The following is a 20,027-nucleotide window of genomic DNA, read 5'->3' as shown; positions in this document are numbered from 1 at the left end:
GCCTCGCGGGGGGCAGACGACGGCCGGCGGGGCGCGCAGAGTACACTGGACCCCCGGCTGCCGGGAGCGATCACGCGCACGCCGCGCGGGTCCGGGCCTGGGGGCGGGGACGGGGGCGGGGCGCGCCGTCCCCGCCAGGGCCCAAGTCCCACCTTCGGGGGCGGTGCCTGGCCCGGGGAGTGTCAGGAAGAGGAAGAGCGCGGCCGGCGGCGCTGCGCTGAGAGCAGGGGCCCGGTCAAGGCGAGTGCCGTGCGGGCCACCATGGCCACGGACGAGCTGGCCACCAAGCTGAGCCGGCGGCTGCAGATGGAGGGCGAGGGCGGCGGCGAGACCCCGGAGCAACCCGGGCTGAACGGGGCGGCGGCGGCGGCGGCGGGGGCGCCCGACGAGGCGGCCGAGGCGCTGGGCAGCGCGGACTGCGAGCTGAGCGCCAAGCTGCTGCGGCGCGCCGACCTCAACCAGGGCATCGGCGAGCCCCAGTCGCCCAGCCGCCGCGTCTTCAACCCCTACACCGAGTTCAAGGAGTTCTCCAGGAAGCAGATCAAGGACATGGAGAAGATGTTCAAGCAGTGAGTGCCCGCGCGACCCGGCCCCCCGCCCGCCCCACTACCCAGTATCGGGCCCCGAAACCCCGATCCCCGGATCCCGCGCCGACCCGGGACCCCAGCAGTCAGCCAAGCTTCCCCGAACCCAGACGCACCGGGGTTGGGGACCCCGCGGCCCCTTCCAGATCGAGACCCGGCATCCCACCACGCACGTTAGTCTGGGGGACCCCCGGCCCCTGGCACGCGGCGGTGACTCGTATTTGTGCTGCCTCCGGTACACCATAGACGCGCCCACAGAGTAGGAGACCCCGAACCTCCTTCCAGATAATCGCCAGGCCCCGCGAGCCCCACCCCCACTACCACAAGTGTGGGTCCCGGGCCCCCTACCCTGTTAGTGGCGCTTCTCCACCATCCCACAAGGCACACACCGAGGCTGAGGACCCAGCGGCCTTCCTTCCCCCATCCCAGCTGCTCGCGTTCCCCACCCTCACCCCAACACACGCTGGCCAAAGACACCCACCCCAGTGCCCCTGGACACCACATGCCAACCACATTCCTTTCCTTAAGGTCTTTTCATTTCCTCTCCTGATCTCAGGTCTCCCTGAAGGTGGGTTCTGGGCAGGGATTCCCCCAACTTCCTCTCCAGTTATTTAGCATCTACCAGCAAACTGGGGGCAAGACTTGCCCTTTCCATCTCCACCCACTCATTAAAAACGACCCAAATCCTTCACTCACAAGTGATCTCCCTGGGAAGGGACCCCTCGGCCCCTGTTCCCCCTCTGTAGGCGTGTAAACCTCACTCCCATCGTCCCTGTGGGCCCAGTCCCCTCTGGGCTTGGAAGGCCTCCCTCCTCCTCCTGCCCGCCCCAACCCCCCTGCACCCAGCAGCTTGCAGTCACTGCTCACCTGCTTCTGTCACAAGGCCCCCATCTCTCCTCCCCACTCCATATATCCCCTTCCTTCCCCACGGGAACCCCCAATGTCCCACACCCACCCTAGTCAAAAGGGGCCCCTTCCTATGTGACTTGCCCTGTTACCCCCATACCTACCCTTTATTCCATCAGATTCCACGTGCTGTGCCCTCACCAGGGTAGATGGGCACCCCCAGGCCTGTGGACTCATCCCCCCGTTCCCCCACAAAAACAGTCTTAATGTGTCTGTGGAGGGGCTAGAGAGAGAGGGCCCAGCTCCCTCCGGCCCATCCCTGGGTCCCACTCTGTTGGATCTAAGATGCACAGCCACTCTCTCCCAACCATGTGTGTGCCCAGGGGGTGGGGAAGGTGCCAGTGCCCCTCCCTTTGGTACCTTTCCCCACCTCCTGTTCCCTGTTCCCCTGCCCCTGGCTCCTGGAGAGGGAACAGCCTCTGTTCCACAATCTGGGTGCTGGTCAGGAGTGGTTCTGGAAGGGGATAGCATTGGCTTGAGGCTGAGTCTTGGGGGTGAGCCAGGAGGTCTAGCCCACCCGGCACAGGCAGCCCAAGGCTGAGGAAGCAATGCAGCAAGGCCGGCTCCCCCTTGGCTGGGCAGGAGGTGGGGGCAGACCTCACCATATGCAGCTGTCAGTGCCCAGACATCAAGCCGGAAGCCCAGGGAGGGGTGTTTTGCAACCGCACAGTTTGAGAAAGGCTCTCCCCTGCTCAGGACAGCTTGCAGCAGCTTCTGCATTTGGCCCCAAGGCAGGGGGAAGGATTTCTGGTTCCCAGTTGGGGGTGACTGAGGAGTCCCATACTTTCCCAAGGTCCTTCTGGGGGAACATCAAGTCCTTGACCCCCGGCCCCTCTGAACCTCTTTGAGAAAATCCCAGGGCGCCCACCTCCTTGACTCCAGGGTGTTTGGTTGGAGTTCTTCTAAAGTTTCTTCCCCGCCGAAGACTGGCGAGATTGGGAGAGCAGGATTTCCAGGCTTCCTGGAAGAGTAGCTTGCACGCTCCCGGGGTGGGCAGACGCAGGGGTGGGTATGGATCAGTGTCTGTCACTGCCTCCATCGGGGAATGCAGAGCTGATTCAGACACCACAGAGATCCCTGTGCTGATAGTGCTGAGGCACTCACCAGGTCCTTCAAACAGCCCCGTGACCCAGAGCTCTTCGTCACCTTTGTGCAGACAAGGAGTCTCAAATAACTTGCCAAGACCACACAGCTAGAAAATGGTAGAGCCTGGATTCAAACCCAGGTCTGGGACTCCAAATCCTGGGCTCTTCTACTTCTGGGTTTCCCATCACAGACATCTGCTTTCATGTTGGAAAACCTCCAACACCTGCTTCTATGTTCCTGGCGTATTGTCCACTCATTTCCCCACCTCCAGCCACAGTCTCTCCTTTCCTCCAGAGCCTGCCTTCTCCTGAGCCTCCATAGCTTCCCTGCCCACTGGCCACCAAAACAAAGGTGGAGCTGTTCTGGGAGAACCCAGACACTTCAAATGAGCGGGACTTGGGAGGCTGCAGTGTGGTTGGAAGTGGCATGCGGCTGAAGGAACAGTCTGCAAGCTTCATCTGCACAGCAAACTCACTTTTTTTTTACATAGGCTGTTTCTAGTTTGATGAGAGGTACTCTGAGGGAGACTGAGGGAACCTGGACCCCTCCAAGCTACCTCTTGGCGCCAGCACTGCTTGCCAGTTTTTGGGGAGGGCTGATGGGGCAGGCAGGGGCCAGGAAGCTAAACCTCTAGGGAAGCAAGTGCCGCCCGTCAGGGCCCGGGTAAGGGTGGAAAGCTGCAGATTGTGTATTCAAGGAAACAAGGCTTCACTGTGCCAACCGAGCCCAACCCCGCCGCCAACAGACGGACTCTCGTGGAAGACAAAACCCCTGTTCTGCTTCCGCTGTCCGAGTGAGGCTGCAGCCTCCTGGGTCCAAGCAGGGTCCCTGGATCATAGCCAGGGCATCAGAGCCAGGGCTCTGGGGAGAGCAGAGGGCAGGGAGGAGGGGAGCCTGCCCTCCTGGGAAGCCAGTCACCAGAGCAGAAGGCAGGAGACCATGAGGTCAGGAGGAGAATGGGAGCCGGCCTTTCCTTGGGGGCCAGGAGCAAGGAAGCTGGGCCTCCGTCCTAGTCTGCATGTCCTCCCTGGGCCTCAGTCTTACCCACCTGTAAAAGGGGCAGGCTATCCCTGATGACCCCCAAAGGTCCTTCAGCCCTGACCTGCGTATGCCTGAGGGGTCCTGAGTGCTTCTGGATGTTGGAACTGCCTTCCAGGGCCTTCTGGTCCACCCATCTGTGTTGATTCAGCAGCTACTTCCCGAGGCTGGAGATCGATGGGGAAGAGAGGGGACAGGGGCAAGGTAGACTCTCAGCCATCACTGGTCTCACACCTAGAGTCATTCAGCTTCCCCCTGAGAGAGACCTGGAGGGTTGACTCCAACCCCTCTCCCCGTTTTACAGAAGAGGGAACCAAGACCCAGAAAGGTGTGGCGGCGACTTGCTCGCGTTACAGAGAGGTTTTCAGTGAGGCTGAAACCTTGTATGGTGAGGAGAGTGGTCCCTGTGTCTCAGGGTGGGGCTCAGAGGACATGAGACATTTAGAGTTCTGGCCCAGTGCAGTGTGAGGCACAGCACGAGGAGGCCCTGTGTCTCCCTGGCCCCGGCAGCCAGGACTCCCCGTCCCCCTCCCCGTGCGGCCTCAGGCTATGTCCAGCACCTCTGATCTCCCAGCTGCTGCCTCCCTCTCTTTGCTCCTCCAGGGCTGGCTCTGGAACCCTCCTGTCAGAGGCAAATAGAATGGCCCTGGAGAGCCTCGGGGGTGCTGACAACAGCCTAGGGGGTGCTCTGGAGGGTTTTGTAAGTCGAGACCTGCCAGAAAGGTATGCAGCCGTGTAATTCTGAACCTGCTGTGGAATCTGAGGACGATGCCCTAGATCCCTGTCTCCTGCCTAGCCCAGCCTTGCAGGCCCTGTCCCCACCCTCGTCCTCAGCCACTTCATCTCAGGATACCTTGCATCAGAGGTAGGCTTTCCTTTCCTTCTGGCCGACTCTTCCCTGCACAAGCTCTGGAAGCATCCCGCCTTCCTCTCCACCCTCCACCTCCAGGGACACACCTCTCCCAGGAGCCCCTCCTGGACACAGTCGGCAGGGCCTCTGGAGTCTGCAGCCCTGGGTTTGAATCCAGCTGTGGGCCCTGGAGCCCTTCTGAGCTTCTGTTCCTCACCCTGGAACAGGGAGGACAGGGGACCCACCTCACAGGATTGGGTACGGCGCTTAGCCCAGTGCTTGGCACAGAGCAAGTCGTTACTAAATGACTGTCACCGCCATCCCCAGCTCAGCATACACCCTCTCCTGAGCCCCTCACAGGGCCCTGGCATTGGTCATTGCGGCTGACTCACAGCCAGCTCCACAACGCCCACTGGCTGCCTCCACTTAACCACCAGTGGAGCTTCCGGCCTGCCAGGTTGTTGACCACCATTTGCTTTGGGCCCTAGTGACAGGACCCAAGGTTAGAGCCCTCCTTCTCTCCTGCTGAACAGCCACTCTGATTGACAGCTACATATGGCTTTGATAAATAACAAAAAGAGAAAAATGAATTCATTATCACCTAGTTACAGGAAAGGCAGGTGGCACAAAAAAGGGGAGAGCAAACAACAGCTCTGGAGGGTGCACAACAGGGATTCCCGTCTGCCACCACCCAGCTGGGTTGCTCCAGGCAGACAACTCAGCTTCTCTGAGTCTCAGTTTCCCCAGGGGCTTAAGAACCTACCTGGTAAAGTTCTGAGGATTAGGTATAAAAAAAGCTCTGGGTCTTTGTTAAAAGCCCATCACGGTATCTGGGCTGTTTGCATGATAGATGATGTTTTTGAAAAATGCAAGGTTCAGGCACGTGATCATTCTTCCAACAGATATGTTATTAAGTTTTTGCGCTACAAGATCCAGAGAATTAAATGAATCAAGTTCCTGCCCTCAGGAGGCTTACAGTCTTATATAGAACAAACGTGTAGAGATTTAGGGGTAGAGAGGATGCACCCACAGGGCTAGCAATGGAAGGTTTCTTTCTTTATTTCTGCCATGAGAACCGAAAGCTCTCATGCATCACACCATGCTGAAGTTCTCTTTGCAGCCAGCCCCCTGCCTCTGTGCCCCCTCCTTGTTAAACAGAGCCACTAGTTCTAGCCATTCCTGGAGGAGCCTATGTATATTATTTAGAGAACGGAGTTGAATTCTCACACCAGCACAATGAGATTGATAGTGTCTTTGTTTTCCTTTTTCTTTTTTTTGAGATGGAGTCTCACTCTGCCGCCAAGGCTGAAATACCGTGGCGTGATCTTGGCTCACTGCAGCCTCCGCCTCCTGGGTTCAAGTGATTCTCCTGCTTCAGCCTCTAAGTAGCTGGGACTACAGGCACACACCACTACACCTGGCTAATTTTTGTATTTTTGAGTAGAGACGGGCTTTCACCGTGTTGGCCAGGCTGGTCTCGAACTCCTGACCTCAAGTGATCTGCCTGCCTCAGCCTCCCAAAGTGCTGGGATTACAGACGTAAGCCACCGCTCCTAGCCTGGTACTATCATTTTTATCCCTGTTTGACAGATGAGGAGACTGAGGCTCAAGGCAATTGTCACTTGTCTAAGATATTAACTGACAGTGACAGGATTAGAACCGGATCCTCCTGCAAGGAGCCCCTGGAGGCCAAGTGAAGCTGTGTTTGTGGCTGGGGCTTGGGGGAGCCTGCCAGAGCCTTAGAGCGGTAGAGAGGTGGGGTCCTTCACCTGCAGCTTAGGGTCAGTGGGTGGGGAGAATGCCCTGCACCCCTGGGGAGGGAGGATTTCCTGGCCTCGGCCCTTACTCCGTTCCTCCCACTTCCCCTCTGCATCAGTGTCTGAGTCACCTCTCCTTCCCCCACACCCCCAACCCAGGACTTTTGGTTCCTCTTTGGTCCACCCTTCCTGCCTTCTCTTATTTGGCCTCCTTGCTCTCCTCCACGCCCCCTGGGTCCAAGGCCTGGGTGGCTTGGACTGGCTTCCACTGCCAGAGTCTAGGCTCTAGGACAGCAGGCCTTGCTGCCTCAGGGGATGACGGAGGTCCTTTCTACAAGGCCAGCCCTGCCAGCAGAGGCAGTCACTTTGCAGCCTCTGCAGGGAAGGTCCCCACACCCTGGAGCAGCTGAGTTCCCCTGACTGCCGGGCAGCCTTCTTCTTGGCTGACTTCCGCTTTTCAAGGACAGCAGAGAAGCAGGGGTCAGTGCCAGAAAGGTGTGGCCAGATGGGAGCCGGGCCACCTGGGGAGTCGTGAGCCATCAGATGCTTCAAACCAGGCGCTTTGCCTCCCATTCAGTCCTTTCGTATCCTGCAACATCGTCCTCGCCCATTTCACAGTTAAGGAGACTAGGCTTTCAGAAGGGTTACGTGACTTGTCCAAAGTCACACAGCTAGTGAGGGGCAGAAGCGGAATTTGAACCTGGGCCTCCCTGGCTCCCAAGTCCTCTGAACCCTTACAGTTGCCCAAACACCAGCAGCAACACCGCCCTGGAGTGTGTTAGAAATGCAGACCCGCAGGTTCCACCCCAGATTTACCAGACTGTGATCTGTGTTTTTTTTGAGACAGGGTCTTGCTCTGTCACCCAGATGGAATACAGTGATACGATCATAGCTCACTGCAGCCTCAACTTCATGGGCTTAAGTGATCCTCCCACCTCAGCCTCCTGAGTAGCTGGGACTCTAGGCATATGCCACCACATCTGGCTAATTTTTTTTTATTTTTGTAGAGATGGGGGTCTCATTATGTTGCTCAGACTGGTCTCAAACTCCTGACTCCAAGCCACCCTCCCACCTCATCCTCCCAAAGTGCAGGGATTACAGGCATGAGCCACCACGCCCGGCCCATCATCTGCACTGTAACCAGCTTCACCAGGTGTGCCCACTGACGTTTAAGAAGCGCTAAGCCGCAGCTCAGGCCCCCGCACAGCCGTCTCCCCACCGCTTCCTGAGGTTGACCTAAGGTTATCCTTAGGCAGGTGACTTTGTCTAAGCTGTAAGAGGATAAGATGAATGGAGTAAAGATTAAGTTACATTATAAACACTGGGTTATATTAATATTAGGCATTCAATAAATATTCTTTATAATCACTATCATAACAATAATGATTATGAAGAGCAAGAAGTGAAAGGGGGCGGCTGGCAGGGAGTGCTGCAGGTGTGGTGAGATGTTGTTGAACTCCACGTTAGGATGCCCTTGAGCCCTGACAGCCCCCCCAGCAAATTGCGTGGTGTCTCCCTCTTTATCTTCCACAGGGGAGCCCCGAGTGCCACACTTGTGTGCTCTCTCTCTATCTGTCTCTCCGTCTCTCTCTCTCTCTTTCTTCCCCTACCCCATACCCCGCTTAGCTGACCCAGGGCAACAGATCAAGTGTGAGATTCCCAGATAGGACTAGAGGAAGTGGTGAGCGCTGGGCTTTCCCCGTATGAGTCAGGCGGTCTGGGGGTGGGGACGTGCAGGAACTGGGGAAGCCAGGCGGGCCTGAGGGCTCCTGAGCCCATACCCAACACCCACCCCATCCAGTTGTCTGTCTTCCTGGGACCCGCATGCCCAGAGGGGCCATCAGCAAAGCCTGGGATGGGAGTCAGGAGAGACTGAGTTGGGGTCCCCTGTGCTCCCACCTTCCCAGGTGCAGTGGCTGCGATGACTCTGCTTCCTTCTGCCATCAGAATGTGCAGCGCAGCTCGGGGGACCTACACGAGGAGCAACTTACTTTCTTTTTTCTTTTTTTTTTTTTTTGAGACAGAGTCTTGCTCTGTCACCCAAGCTAGAGTGCAGTGGCATAATCTTGGCTCCCTCCAGCCTCCACTTCCCGGGTTCAAGCGATTCTCCTGCCTCAGCCTCCCTAGTAGTTGGGATTACAGGCCTGCACTACCACACCCAGCTAATTATTGTATTCTTAGTAGAGACAGAGTTTCAACATGTTGGTCAGGCTGGTCTCGAACTCCTGGCCTCAAGTGATCCGCCCACCTCAGCCCCCAAAGTGCTGAGATTACAGGCATGAGCCACTGCACCTGGCCGAGGAGCAAGTTTCTAATAGTTCCAAAGCCAAGATGGGCCCCCTTAGACAAGCAATGAGCTTCCTGCCCTCAGAGGTATTCAAGGCACTAAACAAAGAACTGCATGAGGAATCTGATTTTCAGGAAGGACTGAATAAGATGGCCTCCAATATCCCTTCCAACCCTGCAGTTCACTGCTGCGTACCCATAGGCATCAGGGCATAGCATAGTCGTTAAGAGTGCATGTGTTTGATCAGGCCTGGTTCAGAGCCCATCGACACCCCTGTCACCTATGACCTGGCCAAGTGGCTTCCCCCTGAGCCTCATCTCCTTGTCGGTTAAATAGGAATGTTCATGCCGCTTCATGGACTTCTTATGAGAATCTGATGCGAAACACCTGGCATCGCGCCTGGCACATAGCAAGCGCCCAGCAGAGCAGCCAGGAATGATGATAGGTTATGACGTGTGGCTCGCCTGGGTGCAAGGCTGGCACGTCTGCACTATGCATGGTTGACGCCTCCACTGCCTACCCCTGTGACCCCCTAGTTATCAGAACTGGGAAACAGGCAGGGGCAGGGAAGCAACCAGCTGGGGACCATGCTCACCCCAAAGGGGAAGAGTTGTCCTAGGGGGTAACCGGTTGCTCCGCTTTCAAGAGGGGGATGAGTGGGGATTTCGTTCCCAGCATCCAGGGCGCAGCTAGCTGCTGAGCCCTTCCTGGCAAGAACAATTCAGGGGGAGGCAGATAGGAATGCAGGCACAGTGCCAGGCCCCACAGCCTCCCTCCGGTGCTGGAGAAAAGTGCTGAGTTCCCAGGCTGGGTGCTTTCTGCCAGTCCTGCCGAATGGCATTGGCCTTCCCAAACAGGCACCACGCTGGGCTCTCAGTCCAGCCTCCGCTGGCCCTTCAGGCTTGAGAATGTGGGACCCTCCATGGGACCAGGAAAAAGAGAGGGGGCCAGGGAGGAGAAAAACTTCCAGCTGTTGGAATCCTGCAGTCTGCTGGCTGTGTGACCCTGGGTCGGTCACTACCCACTCTGGGCCCCGGTTTCCCTATGTAATGGAAAATGGGTAGACCAGGCTGTCTGGGTGGATCTTGCGGGCTGACCTCTCTTTTTCTGGATGCTTTAAGCCACCTGCAACCTCAGTTCCAGCTCAGGGAGAAGGGCTGGTGGGTGAGAGGCCCCCTAGCCCGGGAGATGCCTGTTTCCAGCCATCGTGGAACCTCGTTCTCTCCTGTGCTGCCAGTTGTCCCCCACCCCCCGCACATACACACCAGCACCGTGAGAGTAGCCCCTTCATCACTTCCCTCCAACCCCAAGGGAAGGTTCCTCGCTCCCTGCGTCTCCTCTCTCCCTGTTCAAGGGCTCTGTCCAGCGGCCGTCTGTCTTCCCACCTCCCAGAGATGCTGGGGCTTTGCGTCAGGCCTCGTGGGGGAGAAGTGAGGCCTTCAGAGGAGGGCTCATGCTGGAGGGATCTCCTGGGTCATCATATCCACCCCTGCCTCCAGGCCAAGCCACCACAAGCCCTGCCTCCCAGCCCTGTACCACCAGTCAGGACTGGAGCCTGTGGCAGAGGCCAGTGTGTTTTTTAACATTATTTCTAATATCATCACCCTTTTTATGTTGTATGTGTGAAGTATATGATGTGTATATGTGACACACACAAACTTCCCAATGTAACAACTACTGTTGTGATGATGATAAAATTAACAGGTTTTAAGGACGCGCTATGAGCCAGGCATTTTATATCTGTAATCTTGTTTTCATTTTCTCTTTTTTGTTTGTTTTTTTTTTTTAAACAAGGTCTCACTCTGTTGCCCAGGCTAAAGAGCAGTGGCTCAATCAGGGCTCACTGCAGCCTCAACCTCCAGGGCTAAAGTGATCCTCCCACAACAGCCTACGTAGTAGCTGAGACCAGAGGCATACACTACCATGCCCAGCTATTTTTTATTTGTTTATTTATTTATTTGAGACAGTGTCTCACATTGTCACGCAGGCTGGAGTGCAGTGGCACAATCTCAGCTCACTGCAACCTCTACCTCCTGGGTTCAAGCAATTCTCATGCCTCAGCCTCCCGAGTAGCTGGAATTACAGGTGCACGCCACCATGCCTGGCTAATTTTTATATTTTCACTAGAGACAGGGTTTTACCATGTTGATAAAGCTGGCCTTGAACTCCTGACCTCATGATCTGCCTACCTCAGCCTCCCAAAGTGCTGGGATTACAGGCGTGAGCCACCGTGCCCGGCCCTTTATTTTTTTATTGAGATGTGGTCTCCCTGTCTTGCCCAAGCTGGTCTCAAACTCCTGGGCTCTAGTGATCCTCCCACCTCAGCCTCTCAAAGTGCTGGCATTATAGGCGTGAGCCACCGCGTCCAGCCTCATTTACTCTTTAATAATCTTAGAGATAGATGTTAGGAATAATAATAACTGGTTTTTAGTATCATACTAGGTGTGTAGAAAGTGCTTCCTGTGGACCAGGCTCTGTGCTAAGAGTCTGCTTATATCATCTCTTTTAATCCTTGCCTCCATCCTGAGATGAGTTCTTTGATCTCCATGATGTAGATGAGGAAACAGGTCTGTGGGGTTAGGTGACTTGACCAGGGTTATTCTGCCAGCAGGTGGCAGCGCTGGGGTTTGGACCCAGGTCAGTCTCAGCACAGTTGATGTAACCACAAACCCTCAAGGCCATCTTCAATCAGGTTGACCTTGATTGGAACCTGGCCGATCCCCTGCACTAGACCACATCAGAGCCCAGGGCACCGGGCACATGGCCACTCTCCAGGAGTCTCTTGGGAATGGCCTCCTCCACAGCTACCTCTGGGGGCTTCACCTCCCACCCCAGCACCTGGCCTCTTGCAGCCCCAGTCACCTCCTGTTGGTGATGAACTCTTTGGCACCACAGCCAGCCCCTATATTGTCCCCCTGGGGGCCAGAGCCTGCCCTGGATGGAGCCCAGCCCCAGTAATTGATTGGCCCTTGATTGATAGAGGCGGCCGTTCAAATTGTGGTTTGAGCTGCGGCCCAGCCAGGCCTGGGAGCTGCCAAAGACAGAGGGATCCACAGCCCACGTTTCCATCCAAGTTTGGACACTTTATCTGCACTTTCTCTGAAACTGAGCTGCCCCTGGCTGCAGGAAAAACCCATGCACTTGAGCAATAAATAAAACTGGGGCTCAGGGAGAGGCACGTGGGACCCAGGGGCTGGGACCTGAACCCCTGACCTGCTGGTTAGGTGGCTGGTGGCCTCACCGATAACAGCCCTCCTGATCTAATCCGGACCTGGAGGATCGCTGAGCACAGGGGTTGTAAAGAGAAAGTGCTGCCGCGTCAGGAGGTTAGTGAAGGTGATTCAATCTTGTTTTAGTGGTGGCGACTGCCATTTATGCAGCTCTGTGCTCTGGGAGCTGCGCTGAGTGCTTTGACAGGGATGGGCTCAGTCATTCCTCACAGTGGCCCATGAGAGAGGCCCCCTTGCAGCAGGGTTCTCAGCCTCAGCACCACTGGCACTTGGGGCCAGGTCATTCCTTTTTTTTTTTTTTTTTTTTTTTTAAGGCAGCCTCGCTTTGTCACCCAGGCTGGAGTGCAGTGGCACAATCTCAGCTCACTGCAACCTCCGCTCCTGTGTTTAAGCCATTCTCCTGCCTCCGCCTCCCAAGTAGCAGGGATTACAGGCACCTGCCACCATGCCCAGCTAATTTGTGTATTTTTAATAGAGACGGGGTTTCACCATGTTGGCCCAGATGGTCTTGATCTCCTGATCTCATGATCTGCCCGCCTCAGCCTCCCAAAGTGCTGGGATCACAGGCGTGGGCCACCGCGCCCGGCCGGCCAGGTCATTCTTTGTGGTGGGGCCACCCTGTGCGCTATAGGAGCTTCCCTGGCCTCCACCCACCAGATACCACCGGCACCCCCCGCCCCAGGTATGACAACCAAAAACATCTGTAGACATTGCCAGATGTCCCCTGGGGGGCACATGCACCCCAGCTTAAGAGATGCTGCATTTTGTGGCTGAGGAGCCCAGGCAATTTGACTCCAGAGCCCGATTGTCATCGCTGACCTTCATGGGAACCCAAGGTCAGAAAGCGGCAGGGGCTTTGCTTTCCTGGGGGGCACTGAGGAGGAGAGTCCTCCTGACTTGGCTCAGGAAAGACTGAGTCCCTCACCAGGTGCCCCTGCACAGCGCCATGATCATGTGGCACCTGCCCAGCCCTCCCCCAGGCAGCAAACAAAGTCCAGAGATGACAGGAAGGGCCTCCACTGTGCCCCCCAGAGCCCCTCCAGCTCCAGGTAGAGGCTGGACTGCAGCAGCTTTGGCCTGCCTGACCCTCTGAGTCCCACACCTTCTACTGCCACAGAGGTGGCCACTGCCCACATGGGCCACTGGTCCATCCACCTCCACCCCAGTCCTCACCCATCAGTGGGGCAGAAGGCCCCAGGACCCTGTGTTCCCTCCAGGGCTCCCAAGACCCATCTTTCCTGTGCTGTGTCACTTCCAACCACTGACTCACTGGCTGGTGAACTATTTATACCCCTCGCACAAATGCTCCCCTCGCGCTCCAGGCAGCCGTCTGTGTTCTGCAGCGGTCCCAGGACACGTGGGGGAGGGGCTGGGTACAGAGCAAATGTGCAAGTTTATGAGTCCAGCGGACCTAGTCTGGAAGCCCAGCTCCCTCCTTACTGCTGTGTGACTGTGGGTGGGTCACTTAACCTCTCTGAGCCTTGGTTGTAAACTAAGGTCATTAGGAGGATTAAGTAAAGTAAGCAGTTCCCTGCATAAAGACAGATTTCAGTACCTGGTTGCTATTAGGTGTTTAAAGTACACCTAACTAGAGAAGGCGAAGGGAGCTGGGAAGAAGGTGCACAAATGAGACATCGTCATGCAAAAGCTCAAGCTCCCAGGACATAGGGTTCTGGGACACAGGCCCCTGTGTTGCGCTGCTGTCACCAGCACTGTCATCCAGCCAGCTGAAGGCCTTGGGGACTGCATAAGGCTTCTTTAGGTGTAGAAAAAAACATTTTGACTGGGCAAAGTGACGCACGCCTGTCATCCCAGCACTCCAGGAGGCTGAGTGGGAGGATTGCTCGAGCCCAGAAGTTCGAGACCAGCCTGAACAACATACTGACACCCCATCTCTACAAAAAAAATACACAAATTGGCCAGGCATGGTAGCATGCACCTGCAGTCGCAGCTACTTGGAAGGCTGAGGTGGGAGGATCACTTGAGACCAGGAGGTAGAGGCTGCAGTAAGCTGTGATCGTGCCTGGGCAACACAGCAACACCCGTCTCAAAAAAAAAAAGAAAGAAAAAGAAAAAAAGAAAAGCCCATTTTACCAACTCAAGGATCTCTCTCCCCAGCCCCCATCTTGTCTTCCTCCCACGCTGTTCCCAGAGACCGGCAGGGCAGGTGTTTGGTTGGTAAGAGAGCCCAGCTGGGCAAACAGCGCCTGGCCCTCTTTCACCAGGCTGTGTGCTCCAGCAACCAGTGGTGCCTTCCCAGCCAGGGAACAGGCAGAGAGGCCACCTAGGCTCTTACTACACAGAAGCCAGTCAAGAGGGACTTGCCTCCAACCGCATCCCTGTCTCTGCCAGGTTGTGATGGTAGAAAAAAGAGAACCTGAGTGTGCAGGGCGGAGGGGAGGCATCTCTATCGCCCGATGCTTGTTCCCGGCTTCCCCACCGCCCCGCCAGTCTCCGCCACTCCCTGCAGGCACAGCGCCACACTTCCCTGAACACACCCAGGCCGCCTAGTGCCACCTGGCCCTGCCCCCTGCCCCCCTCCTGCTCTGTGCCCTCGACAAAGGCAGAGACCCTGCCTTAGATACCCCTTCATTTATTCACGTCTTATTTCTTCATTCCACATTTTTGAGCACCTACTGTGTGCTTTTTAACCTCCTTCCCAGTACCTAGGGTAAGCTGGTGGGGCGGGTGGGGAATGAGTACAGAGGGGGGACCCCCAGTACAGAGGGTGCTGAGTAAGAAGAGTCATTTTTCACATGGAAAGAGGGCACCTTCCACACCCACGTCACATCCCCCATTCCAGTGCTTCTCAACAGGGAATGCTTTTTCCCCCCGGGGACATCTGACAATGTCTGGGAGCCATTTTTCGCTGTCACAACTCAGGAGGGCTGCTACTAGAAACCTCTCACAATGCACAAGACAGCCCCTACGGCAAGGATTTATTCTGTCCAGATTGTTTAAGGTCTGAGGTTGAGAAACCATGCCCTTGCCTGCAAGGTTCTACCATCTAGGGTGGGGGTGAGATGTCCCCCAAGTGCCCATGGAGATTCCAGTAAGCCAGCTGGTCATGGAGGTGCTGAGTGCTCAGCTCAGAGCCTGATCCACCCTGCCATGGTATTGAGAATTCCTTCTCAGCTGGGCACGGTGGCTTACTCTTGTCATCCCAGTATTTTGGGAGGCCAAGGTGGGTGGATCACTTGAAGTCAGGAGTTCAAGACCAGCCCGGCCAGCACGGTGAAACCCTGAATCTGCTAAAAATACAAAAGTTAGCTGTGTGGTAGTGCACGCCTGTAGTCCCAGCTACTCGAGAGGCTGAGGCAGGACAATCGCTTGAACTCGCAAGTTGGAGGTTGCAATGAGCCGAGATTGAGCCATCGCTCTTCAGCCTGGAAAACAGAACAAGACTCTGTCTCAAAAAAAAAAAAAAAAAAAAAGACTTCCTTCTCACTGTCTGGGCCTTCACAGTCAGCACACGGAGGCTGTCATTTCAGCTTCCTTGTGCCTCAGGCTTGTCCAGAAGTTAGTGCTATTCTACGTGCAAGAGGCTGCCAGGCCCTGTGGTGAGTTCCCCGTCATCAGAGGTAACCAATCAGGAGCTGAGCCACATATGGGTCTTCTGCCTGGACTGAGGACCTTCCGGCAGTGATGGGATGATATGATTGGTGGGAGATGCCCTCTGGTCCCCCAGTCTCCTTGCACTCAAGCCTGCAGCCTCTCTCGTCTCTGACTGAGCCAGTGCCACGATGACCTCTCTTTTTGTGTCTGCAGATATGATGCTGGGCGGGATGGCTTCATCGACCTGATGGAGCTAAAGCTCATGATGGAGAAACTTGGGGCCCCTCAGACCCACCTGGGCCTGAAAAACATGATCAAGGAGGTGGATGAGGACTTTGACAGCAAGCTGAGCTTCCGGGAGGTAAGCCCAACCAGGGGCTTCACCTGAGGACCTGGTGGCCCGGGAGAGACCAACCCCCACCCTTTGTCAATGAATGAATGGCGTCGCTATTGAACAGCAGCTGTGAGCAGCTGCTACTTGGCTGAGTGAGGCTTCAGAGGGCCTGTTAGAGCGGGCACCAGAGAGGATTGTGAGGTCCTTCCAGGGAGAAAGAGAGGAGAGGGACATGCCTTCCTTCACACAGGGAGCTTATATTGAGCGATTTCTGTATACTTGACCCTGTGCAGGCTCTGGGGTAGAGAAAGGCCCTGTGCTGGAAGGTTCCTTCCTGGAAGTGTAGAGGGGGAGACACCACAGAGGGAAATCAGAGCTGTGACGCCGAGGAAGAGGGCCACAGCACTGGGCGACTTCATGCCCAGGATCTCACTCCGAGACAGGAGCTGGGGCAAGCCTGTTTCGCAAGGAAGGAAATGGAGGCCCCAACCCAGACAGCAACGATACCGGACCCCAGGCGGCACAGGGTTAGGTGTGGGGACTCGAGGCCCAAGTGGGGCCCAGGAGGTCTGGCAGGAAGCACGAAGGATGCAGGGAAGGAGAGAGGTGGCAGGGGCACGTGGGGCAGTGTGAGTGCCTGGGAGGGAGGTGTGGGCAGTGCAGGGTAACAGCTTAGAGTTAGAGAGCAGGGTTCGAATCCCTTCGACACTTTTAGGCGCTGAGACTTGGGGCATGTCTTTTACTGTCTCGGAGGCTCCCTCATTCTGTCATGACGCCTTCAGGATTCAATATATCGAACACAGAGTAGGTTCACGGGGGAACAGTGGGAGACAGAGGTAAGAGGTAGGCTGAGGCCGCGTCGTCGGGAGCTGGTGTGAGTGGGGCAGGGCTGCAGAAGCCCAGCATCCTGGGTGGGTACATGAGTCACCTTCCATCGTACAGATGGGCAGAGGCCCAGTGAGGGGGAGCACAGGAGCACCAAGGGGCAAGACCCAGCTCACTGCCCCCCAGTCCTTCTCTGCAGGGGAGGCCTGAGGCTGGGGCCTGGGTGTGGCCAGGGACTCTGGCTCCCCTCCCTCCCTCCCTTCCTGACACCGCGCACCTCTCTCCCCACTGCAGTTCCTCCTGATCTTCCGCAAGGCAGCGGCCGGGGAGCTTCAGGAGGACAGCGGACTGTGCGTGCTGGCCCGCCTCTCCGAGATTGACGTCTCCAGTGAGGGCGTCAAGGGGGCCAAGAGCTTCTTTGAGGCCAAGGTGAGGAGCCCGAGGGGTGCCCTGACCCACGCTCCAGGACAGTGGGACCCTGGGTCGGCCCGAAGTTAATACGTCCCCTTCCCGTCCCTGCTGAGGCTGCAAAGATGGGAGCTGACTCCCTGCCAGGCTGGGCCAGGCCCACACGCTCTGTCTTCTGTCCCCTCCCACTTCTGGCTGAGATCCTTGGCAGCCACCAGAGGATGGGTGAGGGACATGTACTCTTCAAAATGGGACAGGGACTACCTTGAGGTGCCCCCGTCCTGGCACACTGAGCCGCTAACCCAGAGGACTGGGCCTTAGGAGGGAAGGACCCAGGAGAACACAGCACTGGTTCTCCAGGGTCCCCGGCAGACACCTGCCCTGCCAGCTCCAGCCTGGGAAGAAGCCTGGGGGCTCAGAGACCACCTGCATGCACAATACCCTCCCCTTTCAGCAAGTTCTCAGATGGAAGGGACACCTGTGGTTTGGTGGCTCCTGGGTCCTGCCCACCCAGGGCCCCAGCTCTCCTGCCTTGTTTCTCTCTTTCCTTGCTAAGCCAAGAACCTTCCTTCCAGAGACTGCCTCCCACCTCCCCCTGGGCTTCCGAGCATCGGTGGAACTTTTCAGGGTTCATCAGTGGAACTGGGTGGGCCACTGGGCTCCCCGGACAGGAAACAGAGGACCAGGACGGCAGCAGCTTAAGTGACGCCCTTCGAGCACCCTTGCACTGCAGCAGCCACAGAATATACGTTCTCTCTTTCAATCCTCTCGACAACTCCATAAGATCAGAGTTATTGGGTGCCAGGTTCTAGGGAGGAAACTGAGGCTCGGGAAGGTGAATGAAGTGCCTGACCCAGGGCCAAAGCTGGTGCGGTCAAGCTGTTTGTGTTGCTGGGTAGGACTCAGCAGAAGCCTGAGCCAGAAGGGACCCCAGGAAAAGCAGCCATAAGGCTGGGCACAGTGGCTCAGGCCTGTAATCCCAGCACTTTGGAAGGCTGAGGTGGGTGGATCACCTGAGGTCAGGAGTTCGAGACCAGCCACATGGCCAACATGGTGAAACCCCGTCTCTACTAAAAATACAAAAATTAGCCGGGCGTGGTGGAGTGTGCCTATAAACCCAGCTGCTCAAGAGGCTGAGGCATGAGAATCACTTGAACCTGGAAGGCGGAGGTTGCAGTGAGCCGAGATTGCGCTGTTGCACTCCAGCCTGGGCGACAGACTGAGACTCCGTCTCAAAAAAATTAAAAAAGAAAAAGCAGCTGTAGCACGGAGACACCCCCCTCCCCAGAACATACACCATCCAGCCCTGACCCCCTCACCCCCATGCCCCCACAGGTCCAGGCCATCAACGTGTCCAGCCGCTTCGAGGAGGAGATCAAGGCGGAGCAGGAGGAACGGAAGAAGCAGGCGGAGGAGATGAAGCAGCGGAAAGCGGCCTTCAAGGAGCTGCAGTCCACGTTTAAGTAGCGGGGGCTGCAGCTGACCGCCCTGCTCCGGCCCCAGCGCGGTGGGCGAGGGTGGCGCATGGGAGGCTGAGCCTGAATCCTTGCCTCTGTCTGACGGGACCACTACTAAAAACCTAAAAATGTCTGTGAATGGAGCAAGTTCAGGGGTCTCATGGAGATGGCCCGGCCCCTCCCCGCTCCCTTCTGCTCTTTGTGAGGCCGCGACACGGGCTCCCTGCCTGGCCCGGCCCTCCCTGGCAATCCCTGGGCTCTCTTGCACCCCTGACTGCCCTGCTATCTGCTCCAGCACTGCCCCGGGCCCAGCTCCTGGCCCTAGGTCCCTCCCGGCCCCCTGTGCCTGCCCTCCACCATCCCCGTCCCCCCGACCTGGGAACCCCTGCCCTCCAGCAGGCCGCACCGCCCCCGGGGCCCCCTGCCAGCCCCTTCCCAGACTGGGAGACAGCAGAAGAGATAGAATCAGGGCTGCCCCCACAGAGTGGGACCCAAGGGGCTTGTTGGAGGCATGAGGGGACCCCTCCCCAGGGGCTCTTCCTCCACCTCTGCCTCTTCCATCTACTGAAATGGGAGAGGGGTGGGGAGCTCCTGTTCTGGTGAAGGGACCTAGGACCCCAGCACCCCTGGCTGACTTGGAGACCCCCAGATCTCTGGGGCCCGGCCAGGCAGGGTGTGGGGGCAGCTGTGCCAATCTACCTCACACGCCCACCCCCTGCCGGGCATGCTGTGGATCCTGGGCAGGGAAGGCTCTGGGGGTCGGAGACACCGCTCCTTAGCACCCACGCCAGAACACCCTGAGGGTCCCGGGGGCTCTGGAGAGAGCGGGGTAGGAGGAAGAATTGGCACCTTCCTAGGGAAGGAAACAAGCGCTTCATCTTGATTCTCTGAGAAGCGTCCAAGAAGTGCTTTAAGTGTGTTTGCATGCACCAGGCGGTGGGCAGCCGGGCCCTGTCCAGCCCTCTCCTGCCATCCTTCCCCAAGTGATGTCCACCACCTTGTCACCAGCGACCTGCCTGTCATGCCCGCCCCCTGAGGAAGCATGAGGACCCCAGCCCTCTGGTGCCCGCACCAGACAGGCCGTGTTCAGGCCCACGCCACCGGCCCGGTTCAGCCACAGCTTCCCACGTGCTTGCTGACATATGTGTGCCTGTGTGTGGTGTCTGTTGCTGTGTCGTGAAACTGTGACCATCACTCAGTCCAAACAAGTCAGTGGCCCTCGAGGCCACAGTTATGCAACTTTCAGTGTGTGTCATAACGGCGTCACTGCTTTTTAAACTCAATAACTCTTTATTTTAGTAAAATGCCCCAGGAGTCCTCGAAGCTACGCGGACTTGCAGAGGTTTTATTTTTTGGCCTTAGAATCTGCAGAAATTAGGACGCACCGAGCCCAGCGCAGCAGCCTCGGCCCCAGATTGCGTTTGCCTTAGCGGATATGTTTATACAGATGAATATAAAATGCTTTTTTTCCTTTGGGCTTTTTGCTTTTTTGTTTTCCCCCTTCTCACCTTCCCTTCTCCCCCGCCCCACCCCCCGCAAAAAAAAAAGCTACTTCTTCATTCCGTGGTACGATTATTTTTTTTAACTAAAAGAAGATAAAATTCTATATTCTTATGTGTGTATGGTTCTTGATGGTGAGTGGGCAGGGAAATGACAAGGTCACCTGGGTGTGGGGACAGTGGTGTCAGAGCCTGGGAGGAGAGGGACCCG

The 20,027-nt window shown here is 56.8% G+C and overlaps 1 protein-coding gene across 1 annotated transcript; it reads left to right on the top strand.

Annotated features, from left to right (window-relative positions):
• The first annotated feature begins 167 nt into the window (after window positions 1-167).
• Window positions 168-19,923, top strand: EFHD2 (EF-hand domain family member D2). Its single transcript, XM_023194857.2, has 4 exons — window positions 168-569; window positions 15,507-15,654; window positions 16,747-16,881; window positions 18,196-19,923. The coding sequence occupies exons 1-4, from the start codon at window positions 262-264 to the stop codon at window positions 18,325-18,327; spliced, it is 723 nt and encodes a 240-aa protein (XP_023050625.1). The 5' UTR covers window positions 168-261; the 3' UTR covers window positions 18,328-19,923.
• The last annotated feature ends 104 nt before the right edge of the window (window positions 19,924-20,027 follow it).

The sequence above is a fragment of the Piliocolobus tephrosceles genome, chromosome 1 (genome assembly GCF_002776525.5).
Source record: "Piliocolobus tephrosceles isolate RC106 chromosome 1, ASM277652v3, whole genome shotgun sequence".
Lineage (NCBI taxonomy): Eukaryota > Metazoa > Chordata > Mammalia > Primates > Cercopithecidae > Piliocolobus > Piliocolobus tephrosceles.
This window is presented reverse-complemented; position numbering and strand designations above follow the sequence as displayed.